We start from the raw sequence: 24,605 nt of genomic DNA on the forward strand, positions 1-24,605 counted from the left end.
AGCTGGGGCTAATCCAGTGTTTCCCTTTATGCAGCTAATGTAGGCAAATATGCGGTTTTGTAGTAAAGGGAGCCACTGTGTTTGATGCGGCTTCCTGAAATCACCCATCTGCACTTCATAGTGTACCGTATCACCTCTCACCCCGAGGCGAGATTCACTGATACACGTCTTTTCTTTGAGTCGACAGGCCTCACAATGCCAAGCACGCAGGAGGACTCATGTTGTAAACACAACTCTTGCAGGGATTTTTTTTTTTTTTTAACCACCACTCTGAAGTGTCCCGCCCTAAATCAATGAAAAATGCACTTTTGATGAGAGACGTTTTCAAGAAAGAAGAAGGAGCTCTGGAGCCTCAGCCAAGAGGATGAAGGTGAAAAGATCCAATGAGGCATGACACCTCCAAACTAATGACTGAAGGGTGCTGTGCATAAAACTTGTGGCAGCCAAAGAATCCTCGCTTCATGTGAGGAGCATGTGGTGCATCCTGATTTGAAATTTAAGTTAAATTTTGTGCAAAAAAAAAAACAAAACAAACAAAAAACTGGCATCCCCTTCTTCAGTTCATCCATTGAAATTCTTCTCCCTTAGTTTAGCCCGTGAATGAGGCATTCTCCATATCCATGGCGACCACACTCCAGACTCTCTGGAGTTTGCATAGAAATGAGAAGTATTAATGAAAGAACACACACACACAGACACACACACTTCTCTTTCTCTTTCTCTCTCTCTCTCTCTCTCTCTCTCTCTCTCTCTCCTTGCAGTGTGCCAGAAAGCGCAAACATTCCCACGTGATGATGGAGTTTGCTCCCTCCCTAACTGCGCGCACAATAGCGCGCGTTGGTGCACCTCTTCGCGCACTCGGTCGCTGAGTGAAGTCTAAACTCGGTCAGGAATCAGGTCTCGTCTTAGTCCACTTTCAGCACGCAGTTTTTAAAGGAATACGAGGAATACGGCCACTTTCCACTTGCCCGTCTCCACACCAGGAAAGGAGTTGCCCACTGCTTTTTTCCCCCCTTACTCCCTTTCAAATGGGATTTACATGCGCCCGTGAAACTTTGGCTCACTTTTCTCCTCAGTGACTTATCGGATCCAGTTTTCCTCTAAACATGCCGGAGCGACTCAGTATTTCGGACTTTGTGGTCTTGACAAACGAGGATTTAACTTCGCCGGGGACGTCAAGTTTTCAGTCGAAAATGAGCGACTGTCGGAACACGGTTTCAACCGTGGAGGAGGTGAGGAGGGCCGGTGGAGCGGTGCAGCGAGACGGTGCACCTTTGTTTGTGGTTTACCTGTCCATGTTGCGCATATGTAGCTGTGGCAAAAAAGAGAAGGAAAAAAAAAAACGGGAGAGGGGTTTTGCTTTCCACTCACCTGGATATGAGCTTGTTGTTTTCCTTAGACTCTTTTATCACTTTCACAATGAATTATAACTCGTTTTCACTGAGCTATGCAACACTGTTTACATTCCAACAGCTGTAACAACTAATGCAAGCTTCAACAGAACACATGTACAGTACAGTGAGCAAAAACAGGTGCTGTTTTTACACACATAAACGCCTGCAGTGTGCTGATTTTTGGGTGTCATGCTGTAGATGCTTTTAACACATTAAGACTGACATAGTTCGTGCCTTTACAGGTGTTTTTTTTCTTCCACCATTGTGACCCAGTTGTTTGCATCTGCCTCTAAGGACTGGGTGCTGCACTTGTATAATCTTCAGGATGGGCTTAATGTTAGTATTCATAGTGATTCAGCACAGTTTGCCTCATTAAGCAGAAAAGTCAAGGTTACATGAGGTAATGTGGCATAGGGAGAGTTTACTTAGCCTTGTCTTCAGTCTCATGGGAGTCAGACTGAGACAGGACTCAACAGAACACACACACACACGGGGCAGCGGACTTGCCAACAAGAAGTACGACCCTGTGACAGTGAGTCTGTGAGTGTAAGCACAGGCACACATGTATGTCCGTGTTTACAATCAGGCTTAATGAAGGCCAGTTTGTGCCTTTTTTTGTTTGAACTGGCACTTTGGCTCAAGGCTTGTTTGAGGACTCGCCGTGTGTGCGCATTTGTGTTTGTTTGAAATCTCACAAAGCTCCTCAGGCAGAGGAGGAAACGGAGGGAGGGCTTCCATGAACTCTGCCATAAAACAAATAATTCAAGCGTGCACAACAAGTCAATCCTTTCTTGTCTGTCTTCCTTGTGACACAACGTTATAGATCAGTGTTCTGCTGCGGCTCAGATGGATGTCTGTTTTGGGTTAGCGTCTCAGCGGTTTGCACTCACCGTGGAATTTTCTGTTACAAATTGGAAACCGTAGAAAATTTTGCTGGGATGCGGTACATCATGTTGAAAATGATTTCTGATCTGACATTTTGAGAGCAATAATTCAGCGGAAAACGCTCAATACTGAAAATAATTCATTCCCTTGTCCTGATCCTAGTCTGGAAATCCTGATCTAGTATACTAAATACTGCAATTGATACCTAAATCCTAGAGCAAGGGTCTTTACAGAGGACCGGAGAGAGATGAAAGGACTTCCCTGGCAAAAACAACTAGATACAAAATCCATACTTTATAAAGACAGCTGTCTGATGCATTTATCTTAGGCTTATATCCTTGTTTACCGGCATGACACACTGGAAAATACATAGCTGGAATTGCTGTTTAGGGAGGGTCATGCTGGAATCCCACACATGTGCACACAGACATATGTAAGTGCAACAATCCCCCTCATGGATAGATGGACACAGTTATTATGTTTAGTCTACTCTGCAAGGGCTAGCTGGATTAATGGGCAGGGTACTGTGTGGGCATCTGTGCGGTTTTCAGAGAGATGGGGGCACTTTTTACCCCTTCACACACTTGGCTACTTGTTGCTTATTTCTCCTAATTAGAGGGTATGTTAAAGGAAGGAAGACAGACGTAAGGAATGGGTTTTGCAATGTTTTTTTTTAAGGTAATCCTTCATGCTTAGTTCAATATGTTGACATGGGACAGTGCACGTGTTTCTAGTAAAAAGGGTGCCATAATCAAGTTAGTCTGGCAAATACAGATTAGTTGTGAAACATTACACTACAGCCAGGAGTTGCACACACGCCCTTAGAGCAGACAGCCTGCATGCGGGGACAAAAAGCATTGTAAAAGAGACTGTTGTTTCTCAAGCACACTTATGGGTGGAGCTCTTTATCCTCTCCACAAGGTATGATGGCATTGTTCTATGACAGTTTGTCTCGACCGATGGGGTTTATTTCTGTCTGCCTGCCTGTGTGCGCATCCTTGCGCCTCGGATTAATTCAGTATTCAGCAGTTCAACAGACACAACCTGTTTCACTGACCTGCACCGGCTTGTTCCCGCTGTCGGGCCACTGTCTGCCAACCATCTTACCAAGCGGAGGAAACTGCAGCAGCAGCAGCAGCAGCAGAAGCAGCCGCATAAATGGGCGACTCCCATATCCAGTCTCAATTAAATCACTTTCCCATTCACAGAGTGTAGTGCGACAACGCCCACACCTCCTTTTAATTAATGAACTGACACTTAGGTGATGGATTTGACCAGAAAGGACTGGGGTGTATAAACAACACAGTGTAACAAGGCAGAGTCTCTGTTAAGTCCAGATTATTGACTCGTTAAAGTTATTTTTGGTGGCATGTAGGTGGGGTGTGTGAGGAGAATGAACAGGATGTAGCTTCAAACCTTGTTGGTTTGGCAAAGCTTGATTGTTCACATACAATGAAGCTACAGTTTTTGTCTGTCTGCATCACGTCTGCGTCGTATGTCACATTTCTTCCCGTAGAGTTACTGCAATTTGTTCTCCGCGTGAGTATGTGTTGATTCAGCCTGGAAGGAGACAGCTGAAATCAGTGCAGTGACATAATTTGGGGATATACGTGACAGCGCAAGTCGTCTAGGTAAATGCTTACACACCCATTTGCCTTAGTCACACACCGTGAGAAAATTGTTAGACGCAGTCTGTCAGTTGGACTTCTTGAAAAAGTAGTTTGCACCTGTGTGAGTTTTCTTTTTACTGCTAAAGCTAACTTTGTCTTTATTATTTCAATGCCATTTTGGTTTCCTTGCATCACTGGAGCTGACTTTTCTGGTTAACTCCCCAACCAAAGCTAGAACAGACTGGCTCCTGTCCAAAGATTGGTGAGCAGAGGGGAGTTCATGTTTAGGCCCAAACATTCCCAGAACCCGTTTATGCTTGACGAGTGACCGTAATATCATGCTGTGTGCTATTAGCATGTAGTATGTAGCTACTGTTCCAGCACGTCTGGAGTCTGCTGGCGTGTGTTGGAGTCTTATCGACTGTTTGAGCTGCACATCAATGTCTTCTAGGCAGGAGTAGGCCGAGGCAGAATGTTTAAAATGTTCAGCCATTTTAACATCGCACTGCCACCGTGTCGGCAACACTTCTCCTAGCTAAAAGATCCTTGTTAACGGCAAACTAAGCAGCCTACAGCTGCCTACCTTCTTCTTCTTCTTTTGGGTTTGATAGCAGTTGGAAAACCCGCTTGGAGGTGCATGCAAAGCTAGCGTTGGTTACATATTGTAACCCCCGTATTATGAGTATAATGCAGTATGTTGCCCTAAAGTGGTATCATGTGTGGTTGTACTGGAGCTATTTTACAATACTCGGTCTCAAGGCATTCCTCTTTTCTTCCTGATTTCTTATATTTATCTCTGTCCCGTTGCAGTCTCTGGAGATGGACCACACAACTCTGCAGAAGATGAAGAAGATGATCAAAGCGATACACACTTCTGGACTCTGTAAGTGTCAACATACTGTACGGTTTTTGCTAAGCTTTCAACCATGGCAAACTGTATTACCTGTCCAAGCATAGTAAGGTGCCCTTGAGTTGGAATCATTTTGTTTACATTGTTAAGTGTATTAATTAGGGCCGGGACTTTAACGCGTTAATTAAGATTAATTAATTACACAAAAATAACGCGTTAATTTTTTTTAACGCATTTTAATCACACTTATTTTTGCACCGCGGAACGTTTCTCACTGGATGAGTTTCGGCGGACCGATTATACTGGAGCACCAACTAGCGTTCATTGCCAGTGTCCTCAACAAGCAGCGGGTGCTGCCGTGAGCCCCTCTCCCGTCCCAAAGCACTCACAGGCGGTCAGTCTCACAGTAGCACCGCGCAGCAGCGGTCAGAGCAGAGAGGGAGAACCACGCCACCGCGTCCAGACTGCAAACGAATGACGCATGCGCAAAGCTGCCGCTGATCGCGCCCTGGTTTACAGAGCGGGATGTAAATGTTTCTTCACTGTCACACTAAAATAAATAATAAAATAATAATCCATTTAGATTGTTAATTTTGTCAAGTAAAAACCGTTTGTACAAAAAATATTCTAGTTATGGCAAAAAATGCTCATGTTCTTCTGTGCCTGTGACTTGTAGGCTAGAAACTAAACCAAACTTAAGAAAACTAAAAAAAAAAAAAAAAACTTAAGTTACTGTGCCAGAGTGTCTCTTTAGAGTCATTTTGCCAATACCAAGCCCGGATAAAGGAGGAGCGTTAATAATACAGCGTCCATCACAATTACATCCAAAAGGTAAATTATGCAAATTAGCCGATGACGTCATTTAGCGACTTCTAGCGACTTTTAGGACAGCCAATAGCTACTTTCCTTTCCTGAGGAGTTGGCAACACTGTTCATTACTTCAGACAACAACAAACCACAGTGAACATGAAAGAAGAAGCTGATGAGACCGCTTTGGTTGGCCCCGTGGATGGGAAATTTAGTCATTATTCAATGGTATACTAAAAATCCATATGAAAAAAATTACTTCTCACTGTTCTCAGGTCAAATATTTATATGCGATTAAAATGCGATTAATTTCGATTAATTAATTACAAAGCCTCTAATTAATTAGATTAATTTTTTTAATCGAGTCCCGGCCCTAGTATTAATATGACTTCTAGCAACTTAGACTTCCTACAAATTGAGAGCACCAGTACTCCAAAATCTATGAAGAATGATGTCGCATACAAGTAGAATATGTTAACTTGTTTTTTTTTTTCAGATAAAGGTCAGCCTCTATTATGGCTTAATGAGCTCTCCATAAGGGAGCCTCCGCATAATTCATTGTACAAGCCTGGTTCAGATGACATCATCATTCTTGCGTGGGCAGTGTTTATTATTGAAGCCCCTTGTTATGGGTCCCGGTGTGCGTGGGATGATGGTGATTGTGTTTATATAAAATACACACTCCGGTTTTGTGGTGTATGTATACGTGTCCGGTTAAGGTAAATGGTATGTGCGGTTTCGGCAACAACAAGCTGCTCGGTCCAGTGACCGCAAAATCCTCTAAAGTGATTGTTTCCTGAGTTTCTGTGTCATGCAGCTCCACGTCATCGCAACTTGCTATGGATGTGTCATATGTGATCATGCGTAAGATGTGTGTGTTCACCTCAAAAATGCTCTGGAGAAACGAAGGAGCTGCAAAACATATCCTGAAGTTGTTTTCTTGAACTCGCTCGGAAGCCTGCTTCTCGTTTCGAGCCATCAACTCATGGTTTTTAGTAAAAGTGAGTCAGCGAGGAAGCTGCCCAGAATTAGGCAACCAGATACAGTAAGCGCTGCTATAGCATGTGCAGAGAAGCGCTCCATCCGTTTTTGTTTTATCCAAGTAGAATCATATGGGTTGGTTCCAGTAATGTTGCCCCCCCCCCCAACTTTCACTCATTATGTTGCTGAACCCTTTAATCAGTCCTGATGTTAATCATGGATCAGCAGTCTGACTCAAAGTCGTACTCCCACTCCACCCCCGCGCTGGTCTGATGGTTTCTTCACAGTGCCACACATGCGGGGAAAAAAACAACAAACACACACGAAAGAAGAAGCACGCGCACGGTGCGATGTTCTCTGTTCCCATAAGCGCTGGGTACCAGTTTTCTGCCAAGACGCTGTGGCTTGCAAGACTGTGTGTGTTCTGGCAGAGCAGCAAGAGAACAGAGTTGCACTGGTGGAATATGGCAGCTAAAGGTCAGCTGTAAAATCATACTCGGTGAGTCAGCTGTTTGCTGTTGACGACGGTTTGCATGTTATAATGTTTTTTTTTTTATGACCGCGCAGCCTTAGCAGCCCGCTTTCCCTTGGATTTTGTGTCCTCCGTCCTGCAGTGCGTCTGCTTTTCATCCTCAGTGAAGAGTTCCCCTCGCGTACTAAAGTGTTCAGTGTTTGCTTTTCAGCCATTTTGAACAGTGGTGTCAGCCGGTCTCCAAACTGCAGTTGCCTTATCATTTCTGTGCCTTGAAGTGAAAGCAGGAGCGGAACAGTTTCACTTCTACTGATGCCCGCTCCATATGTTTCCTTACTACCACATTAAATGTCTGTATTTGATGTTTGAAAATCACAAAATTCCCTTTCTTTGAAGAGTAAAACCTCATGTAGTGCTGTGAAAACCAAAGTGGTGCTCAATTTTTTTCCATCGTCCCTTTTCCATATAAATTCATCCCACCGAGAGGCAGCTAAGGTCATGACCTTTGAGATCAGAACCCATAATCCCAAGAGAAACATGGCTCTCTCTCTCTATGTGTTTGCCTGTCTCCTGCTTCAGGATGGGTGTAAACCGGTACTAATTTATCCCACATGCTTGTCCTGTTAAAATATTCCCAAGGCAACAGGGCATGTCAGACTTTCTGCACATGTAACTTAACTCTGAGTCACCGTGCGCTGTCTGCATTTACCCCCGCTTACCCTGCGCGTGTTGTTTTTCCAGCACATGTCGACAACAAGGAGCAGTACACTGAGGTGCTGGAGAACCTGGGGAACAGTCACCTGACCCAGGACAACAATGAGGTCTCCACAGGCTTTCTCAACTTGGCTGTGTTTACCAGAGAGGTCACGGCCCTCTTCAAAAACCTGGTGAGTAAAAAGTGAAAGCGAAAGGGAGAAAATGTTCCATTACTTAACTCAAATGATTATATTATAAGGAAGAAGTCAGCGAAAGGGAGAAGTAATAAGGAAGAAGTCAGCAGAATCTAGTTTATTTATTCAATACTGCAGCAGGTGGAAGACTCCACATAAGATGTTAAAGGAGAACTACTGTGCGGCGCTCAGAGATGACATCATCCGGGGTCTGTAGGTCAATCTACAGACCCCGGATGATGTCATCTCTGAGCGCCGCACAACGGGGAATGGCACTAGCGTATCGTAACAGAATATTGGTGAAATGAACGTGTTTCGCGGCAGATATTGCTTTATTTAGAGGCTGCGTTTCGGTGCCCCATTCACTCCCACTGTATGGATATATGCAGATCTAATTATCTCCCAAAGGACTACAAATTACACAAAAGTTATATGGGTGAGTAAACGATCATATTTCATGCCAGAAATAAGGTCCAGGTTGTAAAAAAAAACAGTGGTTCCCTTTTAAGTATATGTGTGTGTTCAGAGTGTATGTTCCCGCATACATGATGCACGGAGGAAAGGGGTTTTCAACAGCTGCATGCTCTGCGTCCTCTCTCGCTGGAGCGGTCCGGATCCCTCCCACTGATAGTTTCTATGGTGATGATAATTCATCCCAGACCTCCATGTGTGAGTCAGCACACGCAGACGCACATTCACGTCTTGCACACTCCTCCACAAGTGTCAGACCGGGCCTCGCAGTCGACAGTGGGGACCTGACAAATATGGAAAGGAAATGAGTCCAAAAGGCCGAAAAGCAGGGTGGTTTAAGGAGGCACACTGCACAATCAGCTAGAGCACACACCCCCTCCTAAAGCAATATATGTGATTGCATACTTATGTTCAATGTGCATTGATCCGTGTCACCTACACACGTGTTTACACTGGCAGCAGGTATTTTCCCTCTGTCAGTCCCTGTGCTATCTATTATTTACCTCAGTGTTTTGGATGCCGTCCAAAACACTCCTTCCAGCCTCCAGGCCTCTGTGTCAATATATCAAGGTTAGCTTTGCAGTCAGCTCACGGAAGTGGTTGGACATTATTTATGTTAAGTGCTTGTAATTCCCCAGAAACCATGGAAAGGCTGCAGTGACATTTACAGTACAAACAGACTTTGTGAATTTGGACAATGGTCAGCTGATGACCTGCAGCGGTTATGAATAATGCATGAAGTAGCCATGCCGCATGCCAATATAATGATGTTATGCACTCATATTGCGAATGTAAGTGGTAATTGTGTTATTGTAAAGCTCAACCTGGTTGAGAGTTTAAGCTGGCTGTTTGTGATTCATTCTCCCTACAGCCGCAACTGAGTTTTTGGACTTGGATGTTAGGAACGCTTCATTAAAATCATACATCATACTCCCACTTGCATCCAGAAATTATAATGGTTCGTGTCCGGTGTTTTCATTTCATGACTCATCAGTACAAAATGAGTGCATCACTGTGTTTTTGGGTGACCCACTCTGGTTCCCAGAAATGCAATACAGCAGATACAGTAGGAGTTCAGGAAACCCTGTCTGTGTGTGTGCAGTGTGTAGATTATCAGAAGGTAGATAAGGGCCATCTGTGATGTTACACATAGTGTTTTACTCACTTATTTTGTCGCTCTCTTTCATGTTTCAGGTGCAAAACCTCAACAACATCATGGCGTTTCCTTTGGAAAATGTGCTGAAGTCAGAACTCCGAGACAGCAGATTAGTGAGTCTGGTTTTTATTATTATTATTCATTCATTCATTAATCTTCTATACCCGCTTATTCCTGTTAAGGGTCACGGGGGTCTGCTGGAGCCTATCCCAGCTGTCTATTATTATTATTATTATTATTTTATAATTAAATACAAATTCAGCTTTTGCAGGGTACAGTGGTTCACATCGTGGACCACGCGTTTAAGGGCGGCGACTACAAGAGGACGTTTAAAATGATTAAAATATCACAACGTAATATCATTTGTTTTGGGTGGATTTGGCCTTTAAGACGATAATACTGTCTGTCTGTGTTGTAGTCACCGCTGAGCCGCTGAGATTTTGGATAATATGAGGTTATTTGTGCAGATTAATGCGTAAGTCCGATCTACGCTCCCGTGCCGAACTTATCCGTCTTACCCAGTATTTGGCCTTTTGATTCCCCATGCCAGCAGCCCATTGAGTAATAGCAGGCTAATGCTCCTGTAAGCTCGCCGTCGCTGCCCTGTCTTTTAAACAGCTGATTCGACAGCTGAACATTTCTTCATTATATCTCAGAAGCCCTGCCAGATATCATAAGAGTTGGTACAATATGAGTAATCGCGTCTTTGTGCATCAACTGTCTGACTCTACCCACACAAGAAAGCAGGGTGAAATGCAGTGTCATCTGTGTGCTATTAACCACTTGTGTGGATATGTTATTCATGAGCAACTCGTCTTCTCTTCTCTTCTCTTCTCTTCTCTTCTCTTCTTCCCACAGGAGCTCAAGAAACACATGGAGAAGAGCTGGAAGGATTACGACATAAAAATGTAATTAACCGCACGCTTGTTTTGCTCACGTTTGCAACCGTGTTCTTCATATTTTTTAAGCCTCCCTTTTTCCCCCCCTCGAGAGAGGAACCCGAACCATTTCACATATGGGATGTCTTCAAGAAACCCACATCCCACGTTAACATTTTTTTTTTTTTCCTTCTAATTTGCTCGGCCACAGAAGTTAGCGCAGCGGCGTAGGTTAAGGGGATAATAGTTCTCCCCCTTGGCTATTCTCCATTACGTTACAGTGAAATAAAGCCAAGGCACTTTACAGCCATAATTTGATCTCATTCTGACTGTGGTTTAAAGTGTTTTGTAATGCTGTTAAGAGATCACACCTATCCCTTATTGCGTTTCATCTAACATCCTCACTCATGAGAAGAAGAAATTAGTTACTGAAAGACATTCAGTATGTAAATCAAGGAGTATAATCTTCTTTCTTTTGTCTCTCACTCTTTCTTTCTTCCCCACCCCCACCCCCATCAGAGGGAAGCTGGAGAAGGAGAGGAAGGAGAAGACCAGGCAGCTGGGGCTGATCAGGACAGAAGGATCCGATGGAGGGGAGGACATGGAAAGAGAAAGAAGGAGCTTCCAGCTGCAAATGTGTGAGGTGGGGGAATAGTGCCAGTCAAAATACCAAATCCCAGACACCTTTCACATACCTGAGCTTGGCTCTATTTAGTTCACACGGGTGGTCTGACTTGTGGATGCCGTCCATCTTATTCCGTCCATGGTTAACTGGAATCCCAAGTTTATCCCCCTTTTGTGTCTGTCCAGTAATTCCAAGATGGAAAAAACATTTTGGAAAGTTAAACATAAGCTTAATTCGTTGAGCCTCGTGCAGCTGGGTCATCAAATAAAAGAAATGGAAATTTGAAAAGCAGAAATCCATGACCTGCTGCTGATTGGGGCAGATGCATGAGAACGGCGCCGGCAGTTGTTTTACATACAGGTGGTTCGGTCTCAGCTGGGTATACTAGCGCACACGGAGCAGGAGAAACCCACCGAGGGTCTAATCCTGACTGAGTGCAGCTGTTGAGACAAATAGGAGCGGCAGGGAAAATGGAATTTCCACTTGTTGCAGTCCACACCAAACCATCCGTCTCTCTTGCTTTCTTTCCCCCCGCATGCACACGAATGCTCGGAAAATCGCAGGGGGACTCGCATGAATATACACGGAACAAGAACGCTTTGCTGAGCTGTTTCGGCTGAAGAGAGACGGATGAATTTAGACTGGGGTTTTTATGGAACTAAGACAATGTAGTCACTTCTTCCACCCAGAGCTAAATCGCCATAGCTTGCCCTCAAAGCTTTTTTTCTTTCCTGCCTTTTAGAATACAGAGGACAGGATGGACATTGTGCACAAAATGTCGGCACTGCTTATTTGTGTGTTTTGGTTTTGGATTGAAGACTTTTTCCAGTTTCAGTCTACAAAGTTTATTGACTGACGAGAGTCCTGAAATGAGCACATGACCTTTGAAACACCATAAAGCATACTAGAAAGCATTCAGCAGCAAAACTAAACACGCAATTGAAGGAGTATAGAATGAAATTAAACTCAAAAATCTACTTCATGCGTCATTTTCATTCAGGCTTCATGTTTTCGTGGACCCGTTCATGCCTTTCTGTGCGCAGCTGCTTCTTCTGAGACGTTTCTAAATGTCTGCGTTTATTCTTCCAGTATCTTTTGAAGATCCAGGAGCTGAAGGTTCGTCAGGGCCCCGACCTTCTCCAGAGCCTCATTAAATATTTCCAGGCCCAGCTCAGGTCAGTCTCACCTAACACTACCTTTGTTTGTCTCGTGTCCATTTTCTGCCAGGTGTGAGATAAGAATCTAAGGGGAAAAAAAAAGTTAATTTTGCCTGAAAAGTGTAAAGGTTTGATTTCCACCTGAAAGATTTGCCTTGATAGTTGAGTCTCTTTGGTTTTCACTTTCTTTTACATGCGATTTTTGCCGTTGTTAATCATTTACTCTGTTTACTCATACTAAGAGTTATATGTGGGGACAGAGCTGTTTTTACAGCTTCACCATGTGATGTTATGGGTGGTGCCAACTAGGATGTTTGTACCATATTGACTCATCTTATCTTCCTTTTCTGATCTCAGTTTCTTTCAGGATGGGCTGAAGGCCGCAGAGAATCTTGCTCCCTTTATCGAGAAGCTCGCTTCTTCCATTCACACGGTAAACATAGCAGCTGCTGTGGGTTCCCTTGTCTACCTGCATTATATGGGTTTATGTAAATCCAGCTATGCTATGATTTCAGAGACATATTTTCCATGATTAAGACGTCAAATGTCTGTGTGGGCAGATGTTGTCCTAACTGTCTAAGCTGATGTTATCACAGAATATCCACACAGTCAGATACCGTCTGAAAGGGTGTTATCATGCCACCAGTCCAGCCACTCGCCCCCCACACACTGTTCTTCTGAACTCATTTTATTTGTCATTTCTTTCTGAGTCACAAAAATAAATAAAACAGGAAGACCCTTAGAGTGAACTCCCTTCTCATGTCTTAGTACCTTCTCATATAGCAACTTTTTTCAGTGTTCCTGCCAAAACCTCAGCCTTCTGTAACCTCCCCCCAGCTGAACCCACAGGCAAAGCCTGTTATTGGAGTGTGTTCCCAGAAACGCTTTCCCCTATTTCCAAAAGGTGTAACTGAAAGTGTCGCCCGATTTCATTCCTTCCTTAGTGCACACAGACCCGTTAAAACATGCCAGACCTCAACCCCAAGAAGGAATTTCAGATACAATCTGTGTTCTGATTCCCAGGAAAAAATACTAAAATATTTCAGTTAAACTGTCTGATTTTCCATGTGAGGCCGGTCGCTCTGGCCGTTAATACAGAAAGCAAACCCTCTACAGAGACTACACACCCAAGTGCGATGCTCTGTTCTGCATTGTTTAGGTCATTTCGCAAAGCTCACATGTGTTGCCCTTCCACACCCAAAATGAACAACAAAAACTATTGTATATGATCTAACGGACATGAAGGAACACACAAAAGAGCTGTTCATTCAGAAACGAATGATACATGTTTTGCTGTAATTTAGTAAGAGTATCTTTATGATGTGTGTTGTAGGTGCGCCAGGATCAGGACGAGGAGGTAAAACAACTTACTCAGTTGAGGGATTCTCTCAGATTACTCCTGCAAGTGGAGGGGAAAGAGGTACGCTCACATATAACTAGACTAACTCACTTTGGCATGTGTGTCATATATTATTTTAACAAATCAGTGCCACAGCAAACTCCAGCGGCTTTGATTTGTAGCGGAGCAAATTATTTCATCTTGCCGCTATTGATCTTCTGTGTCGTTTTAAATTTGCATGATCTGCAGAACTGGCTGGCGTCTCTTAAACCTCTGTTTGTCTCTCAGGAGTACTTGAATCGGAAGAACTCTGGCAATGGGTACAGCATCCACCAACCACAGGGAAACAAGAAGTATGGGACAGAGAAGTCTGGCTTCTTGCTCAAGAAGAGCGACGGGTGTGTAAAAGCAGTAGTTAGCGTTAAATATAAAGGTCAAGACAAGCGCTTATAAGTATTTCCCATGCTGCTGATGATTAGAACAAAATGTATGCTAACGGTGACATGTAACGTAAATAATCACTATTTAATGTGTCCTAGCACATTCACAGGAGAGATTTTTGTCACTGTAAAACTTGGAGGTTTGCTTGAATTTCTTCCTGTTAATATTTAAAAGTGATAAACGCAGCCTACCAACAGTAAGACCAGAGGTGCGTGAAGCGTAAGTAACTACTTGAGGGAGATATAAGGGCTAACAGTTGTCTACTCCAGCTGGTCTTCATTATTGTGAGATGAAGATTCAAGCAGGGGCCCCTCCTCTGGAACTTATTGGCAGACCGGCTAAGTGAGCAGATCCAGCATTTGCGTCATGCGCGCACACACGTACACACACTCAGAGAGGGGAAGAGAGACTTATAAGAAGAGGGGATGTGGTTCAGTAGGGCGAATGGGAGACGGGAGGAGAGTAAACTTTCCTCGGGCCGCTGACACAAACCAGAGCATGCTCTCAGCCGCTTTACCCGATTCGATCAAGATGACGACAACGGGAGTGAGGCGGTGTGAACAGGAATAAACTGGGCCGGCAGAATGTTTCGATTATCATTACTCAAAGAAAGGGTATACGTTAATACTGGTTCCACTTAATGCAGTGCACATGTGAGTGTCCGTATTATGTTTTGCAGGATCAGGAAAGTCTGGCAGAAGAGGAAGTGTGGAGTCAAATTTGGCTGCCTGACTATATCCCATAGCACGGTGAGGACTATTAATTGACCCTGCGCTCTCAAGACGACATGGGGCTGCACTGTCGCCAGGTGGCAGATATTCAAATCGAAGCACATTTGTCCATTGATAATTCTCCATCGTGTTTGTCTTCAGATAAATCGACCTCCAGCCAAGTTGAACCTACTGACCTGTCAGGTGCGACCAAACCCGGAGGACAGGAAGACCTTTGACCTGGTCACTCGTACGTTCATTCTTAACTTTTGACCCTTCAACTTTCCCCTCGACATGTCATCATTTAACTCCCCAAAGAGGCATCTGCAGCACAGCTGTGTGTGAAAGCGTGCGTCTTCGGTCGCCACGTTTTGATTTTGCCGTAAACGCCAGACATTCCCTGTGATTAATATAAACTGTGAGGTTAAAAGAGGGGGGCGGTTTTGTACTTCATGCTGTTTTATATCCCTTTTAAGTCGTGCATCTATAAAACCTCTAGTTATCTATAAAACTCTCATCACTTCACCTTCGTCACAAGGTAATTTATTTATTCAAGACCGCCCACAGACAGTTTTTAACTACCATTTTTATGTCTTTGCAGATAACCGAACATATCATTTCATGGCAGAGGACGAGCAGGAATGTGTCATGTAAGCATCCATGCTACTGTAGGCAGTGTAATTTACTTGAATTCCTTGTGCAAGTTCTTACATGTCACGCTTCTTATATTTTAGCTGCGACCTGTGTCCGGGACTCAAGAAAGGTCACTTAGAAAAAGCTACAGTTTCATAGAAAGACTGGGGACTGAAAGAGGGGAATTGGACATGTTTACGCTAAATCTTAGAAGACTATAATTTGTTGATGTGTGCAGGGAAGAACAAGCAAAGCTGAGTGTGCAAAAAAAGGAAGAGAAACTAGGACGCAGAAAGAAAACTCTGTCCTTTCAAGGCACCCTGGCCCAGCTGGTTCTGGGTGGGACCTTTCTTTCTAGAAACAGGCAGCAAGCAAGGGAGCTTTGTGTGTTCTTATGTGGCTTTCGGATGGGGGTTGCTTATGGAGTTTGTTGTCCCCTGCCCTTCCCTTGTGTGTGGGCCTCCAGGCAGCTTCTTTGATCTAATGTGCTGTGTCAGTGTAGGGACAAAATGAGATGGGGGGAAAAAGTCCCGGAGCTTCATAAATGAAAGTTTCGGTTTTAATCTAGGGGGTAGTCAAATTGGGAAAGTGAGAGTGATGATGTCTTGACAAGTTACCAAAAAAACAACACACATGCCAAACACATGGTTTAGAGCTTTTGATCTTTTCAGAAAGAAGTCATTTTTCTTGAAAAGAGGTTTCTCCTGTCCCGTAGTGGCTCAAACTCAACCGTCACTCTCTAAATAAGCCGTTGCAGAATGCGAAAGCTGGGCAGTGGTGTTTAAATGTGTTTGTTTCTGCTCTTCAGTTGGGTGTCGGTGCTGCAGAATAGTAAAGAGGAGGCCCTGAACACGGCATTGGGAGGAGATCAGCTTCACCTCCAGGACAGCGGGCTCCAGGAACTGTCCCGAGCCATTATCGCTGAGCTTCGACACATGCCTGGAAATGAGGCCTGCGCAGACTGCGGAGCTCCAGGTCAGTTCATTGCTGTTGATGATTAAATGTGAAAATACATCAGGAGATTTCTGACAATAATTGACCACCACCTGTATTTATCGGCACAGTGACGTGGTGGTTAGCACTGATGCCTCACGGCAAGAAGGTTCTGGGGTAGAATCCAGGCCGACTGGGGCCTTTCTGTGTGGAGTTGCATGTTCTCCTTGTGTCTGGGTGGGTTCTCTCTGGGTACAGGCTTCCTCCAACTGTCCAAAGACATGCTCATTAGGTTAATTGGTGGTTCTAAAATGGCCGTAGGTGTGAGTGTGAATGGTTGTCTGTCTCTCGGTGTTAGCCCTGCGATAGACTGGTGACCTGTCCAAGGTGTACCCCACCTCTTGCCCAATGACAGCTTGGATAGGCTCCAGCCCCCCTGCGACCCTTCACAGGACAAGCGGTTGCAGAAAATGAACAAATGAATGAATGTTGCTGTTTTTTTTGTTTTGTGTATCTTCAGATCCAACGTGGCTTTCGACCAATCTTGGCATCTTGACCTGCATCGAGTGCTCTGGCATCCACAGAGAGCTGGGCGTCCACTACTCTAGGATCCAGTCTCTCACTCTGGACCTGTTGAGTACATCTGAACTACTGGTATTTAACACACACTGTGCACATGCTCCTGGTGGATTTTTATTTTATTTTATTTTGGTTTATTTTGCCTTTGTATCACATCTCTGTGGTTGCATTGTCTGTCTCTCCAGTTGGCTGTCAGTATTGGAAACACCAGATTCAATGACATCATGGAAGCGGGCCTTCCAAATGACATGGTCAAACCACTGCCACAAAGTGACATGTGCGTATTGGATTTCTTTAAACTGCAGTCTAATAAATCATAAGTTTTATAACTATCAGTTTCATTGACACAATTTTTCCTTAACATCCAGGAATGCCAGGAAGGAGTACATCGTGGCAAAGTACGCCGAACGTCGGTACGTCCTGCGGCGAGAGGAATCAAATCCCGGACGGCTGTATGATGCCGTGAGGAGCCGCGACCTCACTGCGCTTCTGCAGCTGTACGCTGAGGGAGCCGACCTGGTCAAACCACTCACTCTTCCTGAAGGACAGGTGAATATAAGTAGGGTGGATTTCCACCCCTCCTCTTCTTTGAAAAGTGTCCCGTCAGGGTGTGAATCCTTGCTTTAAACCCCAACGAGATGTCCCACAGATGTCATGCGTTTAGGTTGAATGACAGCTACTTCCTGACATGGCCGCCCAACCGTTTGTGTAAAGCTCCACGCACATTTGTTGTGGAGCTAGCTGGTTTCTGTCACTTGAGAAGCGCGGCTTTAAAATAGAATAAAACCCTCCTAATGTCACACCATGCTGTATGCAAGAGGCGTGTGGATAGTTACAGTATGGTTTATGTGGGCGTGTAGTCAGACTCTCCCACATCTTTTGGCCTCTAATCCAGTCTTTCCCTCCCTTATGTTTTTTTTTCATCCTCTCATCTTGTTTTCCCCACCTCTTCAACGCCCCGTCTTCATGTCTTTAATCATGCCCCCCCCCCACCCCCCTCGTCTTGCACTCCATAGTCAGCTTTATTCGCCTGACTTCGCTGTGCGTGTGTATGAGTCTTCTTGTTTGTTTGTGTTGGTTGAGTTTCATTTATTATTTCAGCTTTTAGGTCAGAGCTCATGTCTCAAGAGGACAAATGAGACAGGCTTATTGAATTACGTGGCCACTTCGGTCTTTTCCCCTGCCCCTCCTTTTGCACTTCACATAAACTGCTAAAGCGTTGAGAATGTTTTCACTCTTTAACACAGAAGAGGTGTTGCGCAATCAACCTCTGACATGAGACTAAAGACTCACATATATTTAGGCCTATGCCTCAGACATTGGGTGGAGTCGTGTCGGGCCATTGACTGACTGTAAATATGCACAAACTGTAAAGGAAAACATATTTTGTAGAGATGAATATCCCTTTTAAGGTGAAGAATTTGTTCTCATTTGTCTTCTCTTCTTCCTGTTGAAGGGGATCAAAGAGACAGCTCTTCATCTCGCTGTCCGTCTGGAAGAAAGAAGCTCTCTGGGGCTGGTGGATTTCCTCTGTCAGAACAGGTCGGACGAGTTGCATGATTCATTCCTACTTGGAAAAGTTATAAGGCTTGCTTAGGATCTTTTGCTCTGTAGGCTTGCTTGGTTTACTTTTTTGTCATAGTATTTTTATAGCGCTTTCATAATAAACGAAACACGCAACTGTGGTTACACCAACACAACACAACATTGCTTGGTCTTTTTTAGTAAAGTTTGACACCAAATTGCCTGAAATGTGTCCCCTGACACGTTCAGAGTCATTCTGTGCTGCAAATGGGTTAATTGCGTTAAAATTGTTAGTCAGATTAATCATAATGATGGATTAATGGATTAGTGACAGCCCTAGTTTCATTATTTTTATCTTTATTTTTGGACCTTACACCTATTCATTTTTATTTTTATTTTTACACCTCACACATTTTTATTTTTATTTTTGCACCTTACACCTATTCATTTTTATTTTTATTTTTACACCTCACACATTTTTATTTTTATTTTTGCACCTTACAACTGTTTATTTTTATTTTTATTTATTTATTTATTTATTTTTTATTTTTACACCTTACACCTGTTTATTTTTATTTTTATTTTTGCACCTTACAACTGTTCATTTTTATTTTTACACATTTTTATTTTTATTTTTACACCTTTTTATTTTTATTTTTATTTTTGCACGTTACAACTGTTTATTTTTATTTTTATTTTTACACCCATTTTTCTTTTAAGAAGAGTTTTTTTATGTTATTTATTTATGTGTTAATGTGTAATTGAGCTGCCGTGACCAAGCAATTTCCCTGGTGAACGAATAAAGTCTAAGTCTAGTGTATGTTCATTTTACAGCAACTGTCTGGAGAAGAGAACAACAGAAGGGAACACGGCTCTTCACTACAGTGTCCTGCATCACAAGCCTGAATCTCTTAAGTTGCTGCTCAAGGCAAAAGCAGCCCTTCATACAGGTTTGTTTTATTCTTTTTAACTCCCGTTCACTCACTGCAGTTAACAAGTAGCATTAACTCTTTTCTTTCTCCTGCAGTGAACTCAGGAGGAGAGACGGCTCTAGATATTGCCAGGAGGCTGCAGCACACACAATGCGTGGAGCTGGTGAGACCACACGTTCCCTTTTGATGCTTGTAAAGTTTTAATCCAAATACCCAAAGAGCACACAATGTCAGCTCAATTGAGGAATCAAGTTGCAACATTAAAATACCTACCAGAGAGACAGCTCCAGAAACAAAACAGCACAACTTCCACAGCTGGAAATAATACCTTAAAATAACTCCCTGTGCAGCAAAGCACGACTGAGAACTGACTCCCAGGACAAGGAATCCTATCCTCACCAACTCCCAGAGTGGATCATCTATAAAGTGGTTTTATTTTCTTACCGGCCATCTGCCCTGCTGAATCAGACCTGACTTGTGTAATATCCTGTGTGATTGTGGACAACTTTGTTTCACCGGATCGTTGTAGGGAAGTTGAAAATAAAGTTACACAAGTTGTTATACACTTAGCCCATTTCCTGATTGGCACTAGCAATTTTAGCTCACACTAAGGCAACAGTTTATCTAAGAGCTGCTTTTAGCTGCGCTGTGAGTTTTCTCTTTGGACTCTTGGCTTCCTGATATATGCGCTGACCTCAGGATCATACTTCCACATTTTCCACAAATAACCACACATAAGATTTGTATTTTGTTTCATGAATTCTTACAAATCAAGTCAGCATTGAAGTGGAAATAAATTATGTTTCATAGTGTATCTGTGTGTTTGTGTGTGTTTTAGCTGGAGCTGGCCCAGAGTGGGAAATTTAACTCTCAGATCCATGTGGAGTTCATGTGGGAAACTCAATCTCAGGAGTTCTATGACAGCGAGGATGACCTGGATGAGAGGGTAAACAACACACACACCTAACCAGTCTCATTATTGACTTTGTCTACAAGCCAAAAAAAACTAGTGGAAAGTTCGCTGTCTCAAATAATAGGGGCTTTTATTTCCATTCTCCTCTCTATCGATGACTCGTTTAGGTCATTCAATGCCTTTTATGGTTTTGTAAACTTACACTGTTTGTGACCAAGCAGTTTCCCCTTGTTAGAACAATAAAGTCAAAGTCTAAGATTTAGATAATTTCCCCCTTCTCCTAGGTGAGTCCATTATCCAAACAACGGTCTCCTATGTCTCCGAATCCAAATGGAGGCGGCGGATCTTCCTTTGCTCGCTGGAGTGGGAGCAGTGGTGCCAGTGCTGGTAAAGGTGGCAGGCCTTGTCAAACTTATGAGAATCTAGAGTTCCTGTATAGAAATCCTCCGGCCAATAGCGCCCCCTCTGGAGCTTCAATGCCGCCGCCGCCGCTTCCAGCAAAATGCATCCAAAGAGGTGAGCTGCTTTCGTAATTTTCATTAAGGCTGTGCAGATGATCAGATTTAAGATGTTACAAATTCATTCGCTTGGTATAATTTCCAACATCCACAGGTCGCTCAGATCCCCAGATTTCAGTAACGGCAAAGGAAGTGAACCCTCTTCCACGACGCTCGTCTAACGTGGCCTCCCATTCATCCAGCCCCCATACACAGGCCAGGCACAGTCCTCCATCACCCAATACAGAGAGCCAAGGCCAGAGCGGGAGACCCCCTAGGTCTCCCAATGGACAAGGAGGTCTGTTCAAGGCACAGAGGCAGAGCTGGGAGGGCCAACCTGGTACCAGTCCTAGTTCTTCGTCTCAAAGCGGTGTACCAGTCAGGTGAGGAAAAAACAAAGATTATTCAGCTGATGCCATGTCTAGAGATGGAAATTTAAATGCAACAATCATCTAAAAATAGTAAAATCAGCAGAATTTCACGTTAATCCCGTGTCATTTTTCCAGTTCAGAGAAGACCACGTCGTACCGTCGCACCAGCAGCGGAGGAGGCAGCCAGGGAAAGTGCAGCGTTTTGTCTCCGAGCTGCGTCGGCAGCCAGGAGGAGCTGTACTGCAGCTTAGTTGGCAACGGTGCGGGCCTCGCCCCTGCTCCTGCTCCTGCTCCTGCCCCGGCTCCAGCCCCTTCATCTTCACCTACGGTGACCTGCGCACCACGACCCCGCAGGAACGCTATGGTACGACCACCCAGAAAGCTCTTTGTAATTTATTCAGTCGTAGTAGTTCAAGTCGTCCAGCTCAGTCTTCAGCTGCAGTACTTTTTCTGTGGAAACGGCTGTGGAGTTTTCACAGTCAGTATACATTTGCTGTTGACTCACTGCCTGTGTACTATCCTCCTCCAGGTTTCTGGCAGCAGGCCACATCAGAAGCGTGTCAGGGCTTTAGTGGACTGCCGAGCAGTCAGTTCGGACCATCTTGCTTTTTTCAAAGATGAAATCATTGTGGTCACATCCTCCAATGACCTCCACTGGTGGGTAAGTGTAACTACAGATTCCTGGTTTCATAACAGTCCCTTGCATTGAAGCTGTTTAAATAGAATTTTTCACATGATCACATAAAGTAAAATATATCAAATAGACTGTGTCCAAAATCACCCCCTTGTTTAATCATCAAGTATAGCAATAGTTTACTGAATAGTGAGCAGGAAGTGGAGGTTTCCGGGCATTTGTCAGCATTTTCAGCAGCAGTCATTCAGGGACTTTTATTGTTTTGTAGAATTGTTTGCAGAAAGTAGTGCACATTTTTGTTCCAGCGTGGATTGTTTTGGGGCGTTGTACATTTAAAAAAAAAAAAAAAAAAAAAAAAAAGGGTAATTTCTCTCACAGTCGTGCCATCGTATATGAACATTGTATTTTTGCTTATCCTAACAGACTGGTCACATAGAAGGGGAACCATCCAGGAGCGGGACCTTTCCCGTCAACTACGTACACAAACTTACAGAATGAAGGAGACGTGCTTCACGACAGAAAAACTGACAACTCACCAAGTGGAATTTATCTACAGTATTCATTTCATGGATTCAAGAGAAGAACATTTCCTCCTGAGGATATACCGGCAAAGGGATACCTGAAAAAAAATTACTGTTTTAGAGCTTTATGCTCTTTTAAAATGTACTCATACTAGGAAAAAACAAAGAAACTGAATGCTTATACTACCCCATAAAGCCTGACATTTGTTGTCTATAACCCTGAGTCTTTGAAAGGTGAAAGGTACAAGTAAAGCATTTATTGTTGGAGTAGAGATGACTCTAATGTCCGTCTAACCATTAATCCCACATTTGTATAGCAGTCCATACTGATCTAGGTTGTACATAGAGGCAAAACCTCACCCGCAGGGCAAAACCCTTTAAGGCACTTTAAACTCAGAAGGAATCTTTGCAGAACTGTAAATGTGTACATAGCCAGCTGCTGAATGGGGATTTAGCCGCTTTTTGTTCTGAACGGAAACTGTCTAGTCTTTTAAATCACGGTATACCGAGACTTGGATGTGAAGTTCAAACCTGCCCTGCGTCTGCTGCAGCCTGCCCGGGGACCCGCCTGCCAGTCTGTCTCCAGCATAACGCCGGGCGTCTGGGTTCTCCAAGGGGAGATCTGAAACTTAAGCTCAGCCATCTTGACTCTGGGCATAACGCTCTGGCTGCACGGAGAGTGGAGGATCCAGTTTCATTTGGCTCCATGCATCGGCCTCTGGAGAATCCTGAATAACGACGGTGTGTTAGGGGGAAAAAAAAAAGACTCAGCCCTACCAGGAAATGGCACTTAAAGAGGACTCGCTGGTAACAGCACCCCCACTCACTGCAGTAATTTGTTTTTTTAATATATACCTACTTATTGTAACCAAGTGTTTCATACCAGATATTCACAAGCACACTTGCACTTAATGCACACACACATGGTAGCTTCCAGGAATCAGACACCTTTGGGGAAGAAATCACATCTGGGAGTGGGAGAGGTGTCACTGCTCCACTTGTTAAACCAGAAACAAAAACCAAAATCTAGCACATTTCACAGTAATTCCAACGTGTACATACTTGTCTAAGACTGTAACATATTAATCGACAGTATATATATGACCTATTTTTACCCCCGCTATGTATTTTTTAAGGACCATCAATACAGATAGTGTTACTCATTGTTGAAAATTGGATGTCCTCTGTTTTTTTTTTGTTTGTTTTTTTAGTCGTTTAAGTGATATGTGCTCACTGAACTGACAGCAGTGAGCAAAGGTTCATCAGTTTTACTTCCTTGTAATCATGGCCAAGTTTTACAAACTGACAGATTTGTTTTGCTCGTCACCGCGTTGATGATTAAGCAAAGAAATCATGAGGCAACTGGGTCAAGGGCCGCCGCCGTAGGAAGTGGGAACGCGTATTAGTTTCATTTTAGTGAGCGCATTTGTAACATACTCACTAAATGTGTTTAATAAATGCCAACCTGTCTTGCATACTGTTGATTTGGTTATTAGGTGTACCTGGCGTGAATACACAGAACAAAGGTTACTAAGACCTTTTAGGCTCCGTACAAACACGTTGATTAAATTATTCAGTGTGGCTGTGGGCGCATATAAACCTACATCCTGGAACTTCCACCCATTGTGTTTAACTCATTGTGACAAGGGGTTTACAGACCATTAGCACCTTCTCCACAACCATACTGCAGAGTACTGTTAAATTTATAAATACACCAGTTCAAACTTAAATTACCTTCAACTACAGTATCAAATCAGCATTTTTTTGTCCAATTTTTACTTTAAAATATCAATTTTTTTCCGCTCTTGCAAAAATAGAGTACACTGTATGCCTCCACCAACCTAAACCCCTACCAGCTATCTCTCTTGGCAGTTGTCCCTGCAGCTCTCTGTCCTTCCAGCCTCATTTTCTGTCTCCATCCGGATGGCACTTAGCCCTGACCCTCTGTCCTAGAGCCAGGATGATGAAATTCCAACCTCTCACTTACATAAGCAGTCACCTCGACAACCAGGATGATGACGCACCGTGCCACGACCCATTCAGTTCTGCACCCATCTCCTCACATCCGGCCCCTCCGCTTGTACCGATAAATGCAGTGTGAGCGAAAACACTCAATGCAAATGTTACTTCTTCAACATCCATTCGCTGACACGCTTTTGCAAATTTTTATTTATGCACATTTATAATTTAATGTAATGTAGACTCTGTGGAATTTAATAGTAATCCGAGTAAAGCTTGCACTAATCTCTGAATCTATTTGATCTCTGTGTGAGAGAAGTGGAAGAGAAGTGTGGCTTGGGTCCATTATTAGTGTTTTCATATGAATGCAAGTTAGTAAATGGATCTCTGAGATGGGACGCTGAGAGCCCTATAACCCCCGTACTTAATGCTTTTTTATTGCG

At 43.6% G+C, this 24,605-nt stretch overlaps 1 protein-coding gene across 2 annotated transcripts; it reads left to right on the plus strand.

Moving 5' to 3' along the window:
• Positions 1-745: 745 nt before the first annotated feature.
• asap3 (ArfGAP with SH3 domain, ankyrin repeat and PH domain 3) lies at positions 746-23,678 on the plus strand. Of its 2 annotated transcripts, none has more exons than XM_084569048.1 (26): positions 746-1,232; positions 4,700-4,772; positions 7,741-7,886; positions 9,555-9,629; positions 10,375-10,424; positions 10,914-11,037; positions 12,109-12,194; positions 12,534-12,609; positions 13,510-13,596; positions 13,804-13,913; positions 14,636-14,705; positions 14,829-14,916; positions 15,268-15,316; positions 16,108-16,274; positions 16,753-16,886; positions 16,997-17,088; positions 17,180-17,360; positions 18,268-18,353; positions 19,170-19,285; positions 19,363-19,430; positions 20,106-20,213; positions 20,465-20,696; positions 20,793-21,060; positions 21,184-21,412; positions 21,578-21,709; positions 22,106-23,678. In XM_084569048.1, the coding sequence occupies exons 1-26, from the start codon at positions 1,107-1,109 to the stop codon at positions 22,178-22,180; spliced, it is 3,048 nt and encodes a 1,015-aa protein (XP_084425174.1). In that variant the 5' UTR covers positions 746-1,106; the 3' UTR covers positions 22,181-23,678. The 2 variants fall into 2 exon arrangements, with proteins under 2 accessions (XP_084425174.1, XP_084425175.1); XM_084569049.1 differs by having other exon boundaries at positions 21,578-21,705; positions 22,106-22,163.
• The last annotated feature ends 927 nt before the right edge of the window (positions 23,679-24,605 follow it).

This window comes from Chelon labrosus (genome assembly GCF_963514085.1).
Source record: "Chelon labrosus genome assembly, chromosome: 20".
Taxonomy (NCBI): Eukaryota; Metazoa; Chordata; class Actinopteri; order Mugiliformes; family Mugilidae; genus Chelon; species Chelon labrosus.

What these genes read in the sequence shown, in the direction of transcription:
- asap3 (XM_084569048.1), top strand. Translation starts at nt 1,107, where the DNA reads ATGCCGGAGCGACTCAGTATTTCGGACTTTGTGGTCTTGACAAACGAG. An exon ending in CGGTTTCAACCGTGGAGGAG is followed by an intron (nt 1,233 to 4,699) that starts GTGAGGAGGGCC and finishes GTCCCGTTGCAG; the next exon opens with TCTCTGGAGATGGACCACAC. An exon ending in AGCAAAATGCATCCAAAGAG is followed by an intron (nt 20,697 to 20,792) that starts GTGAGCTGCTTT and finishes CAACATCCACAG; the next exon opens with GTCGCTCAGATCCCCAGATT.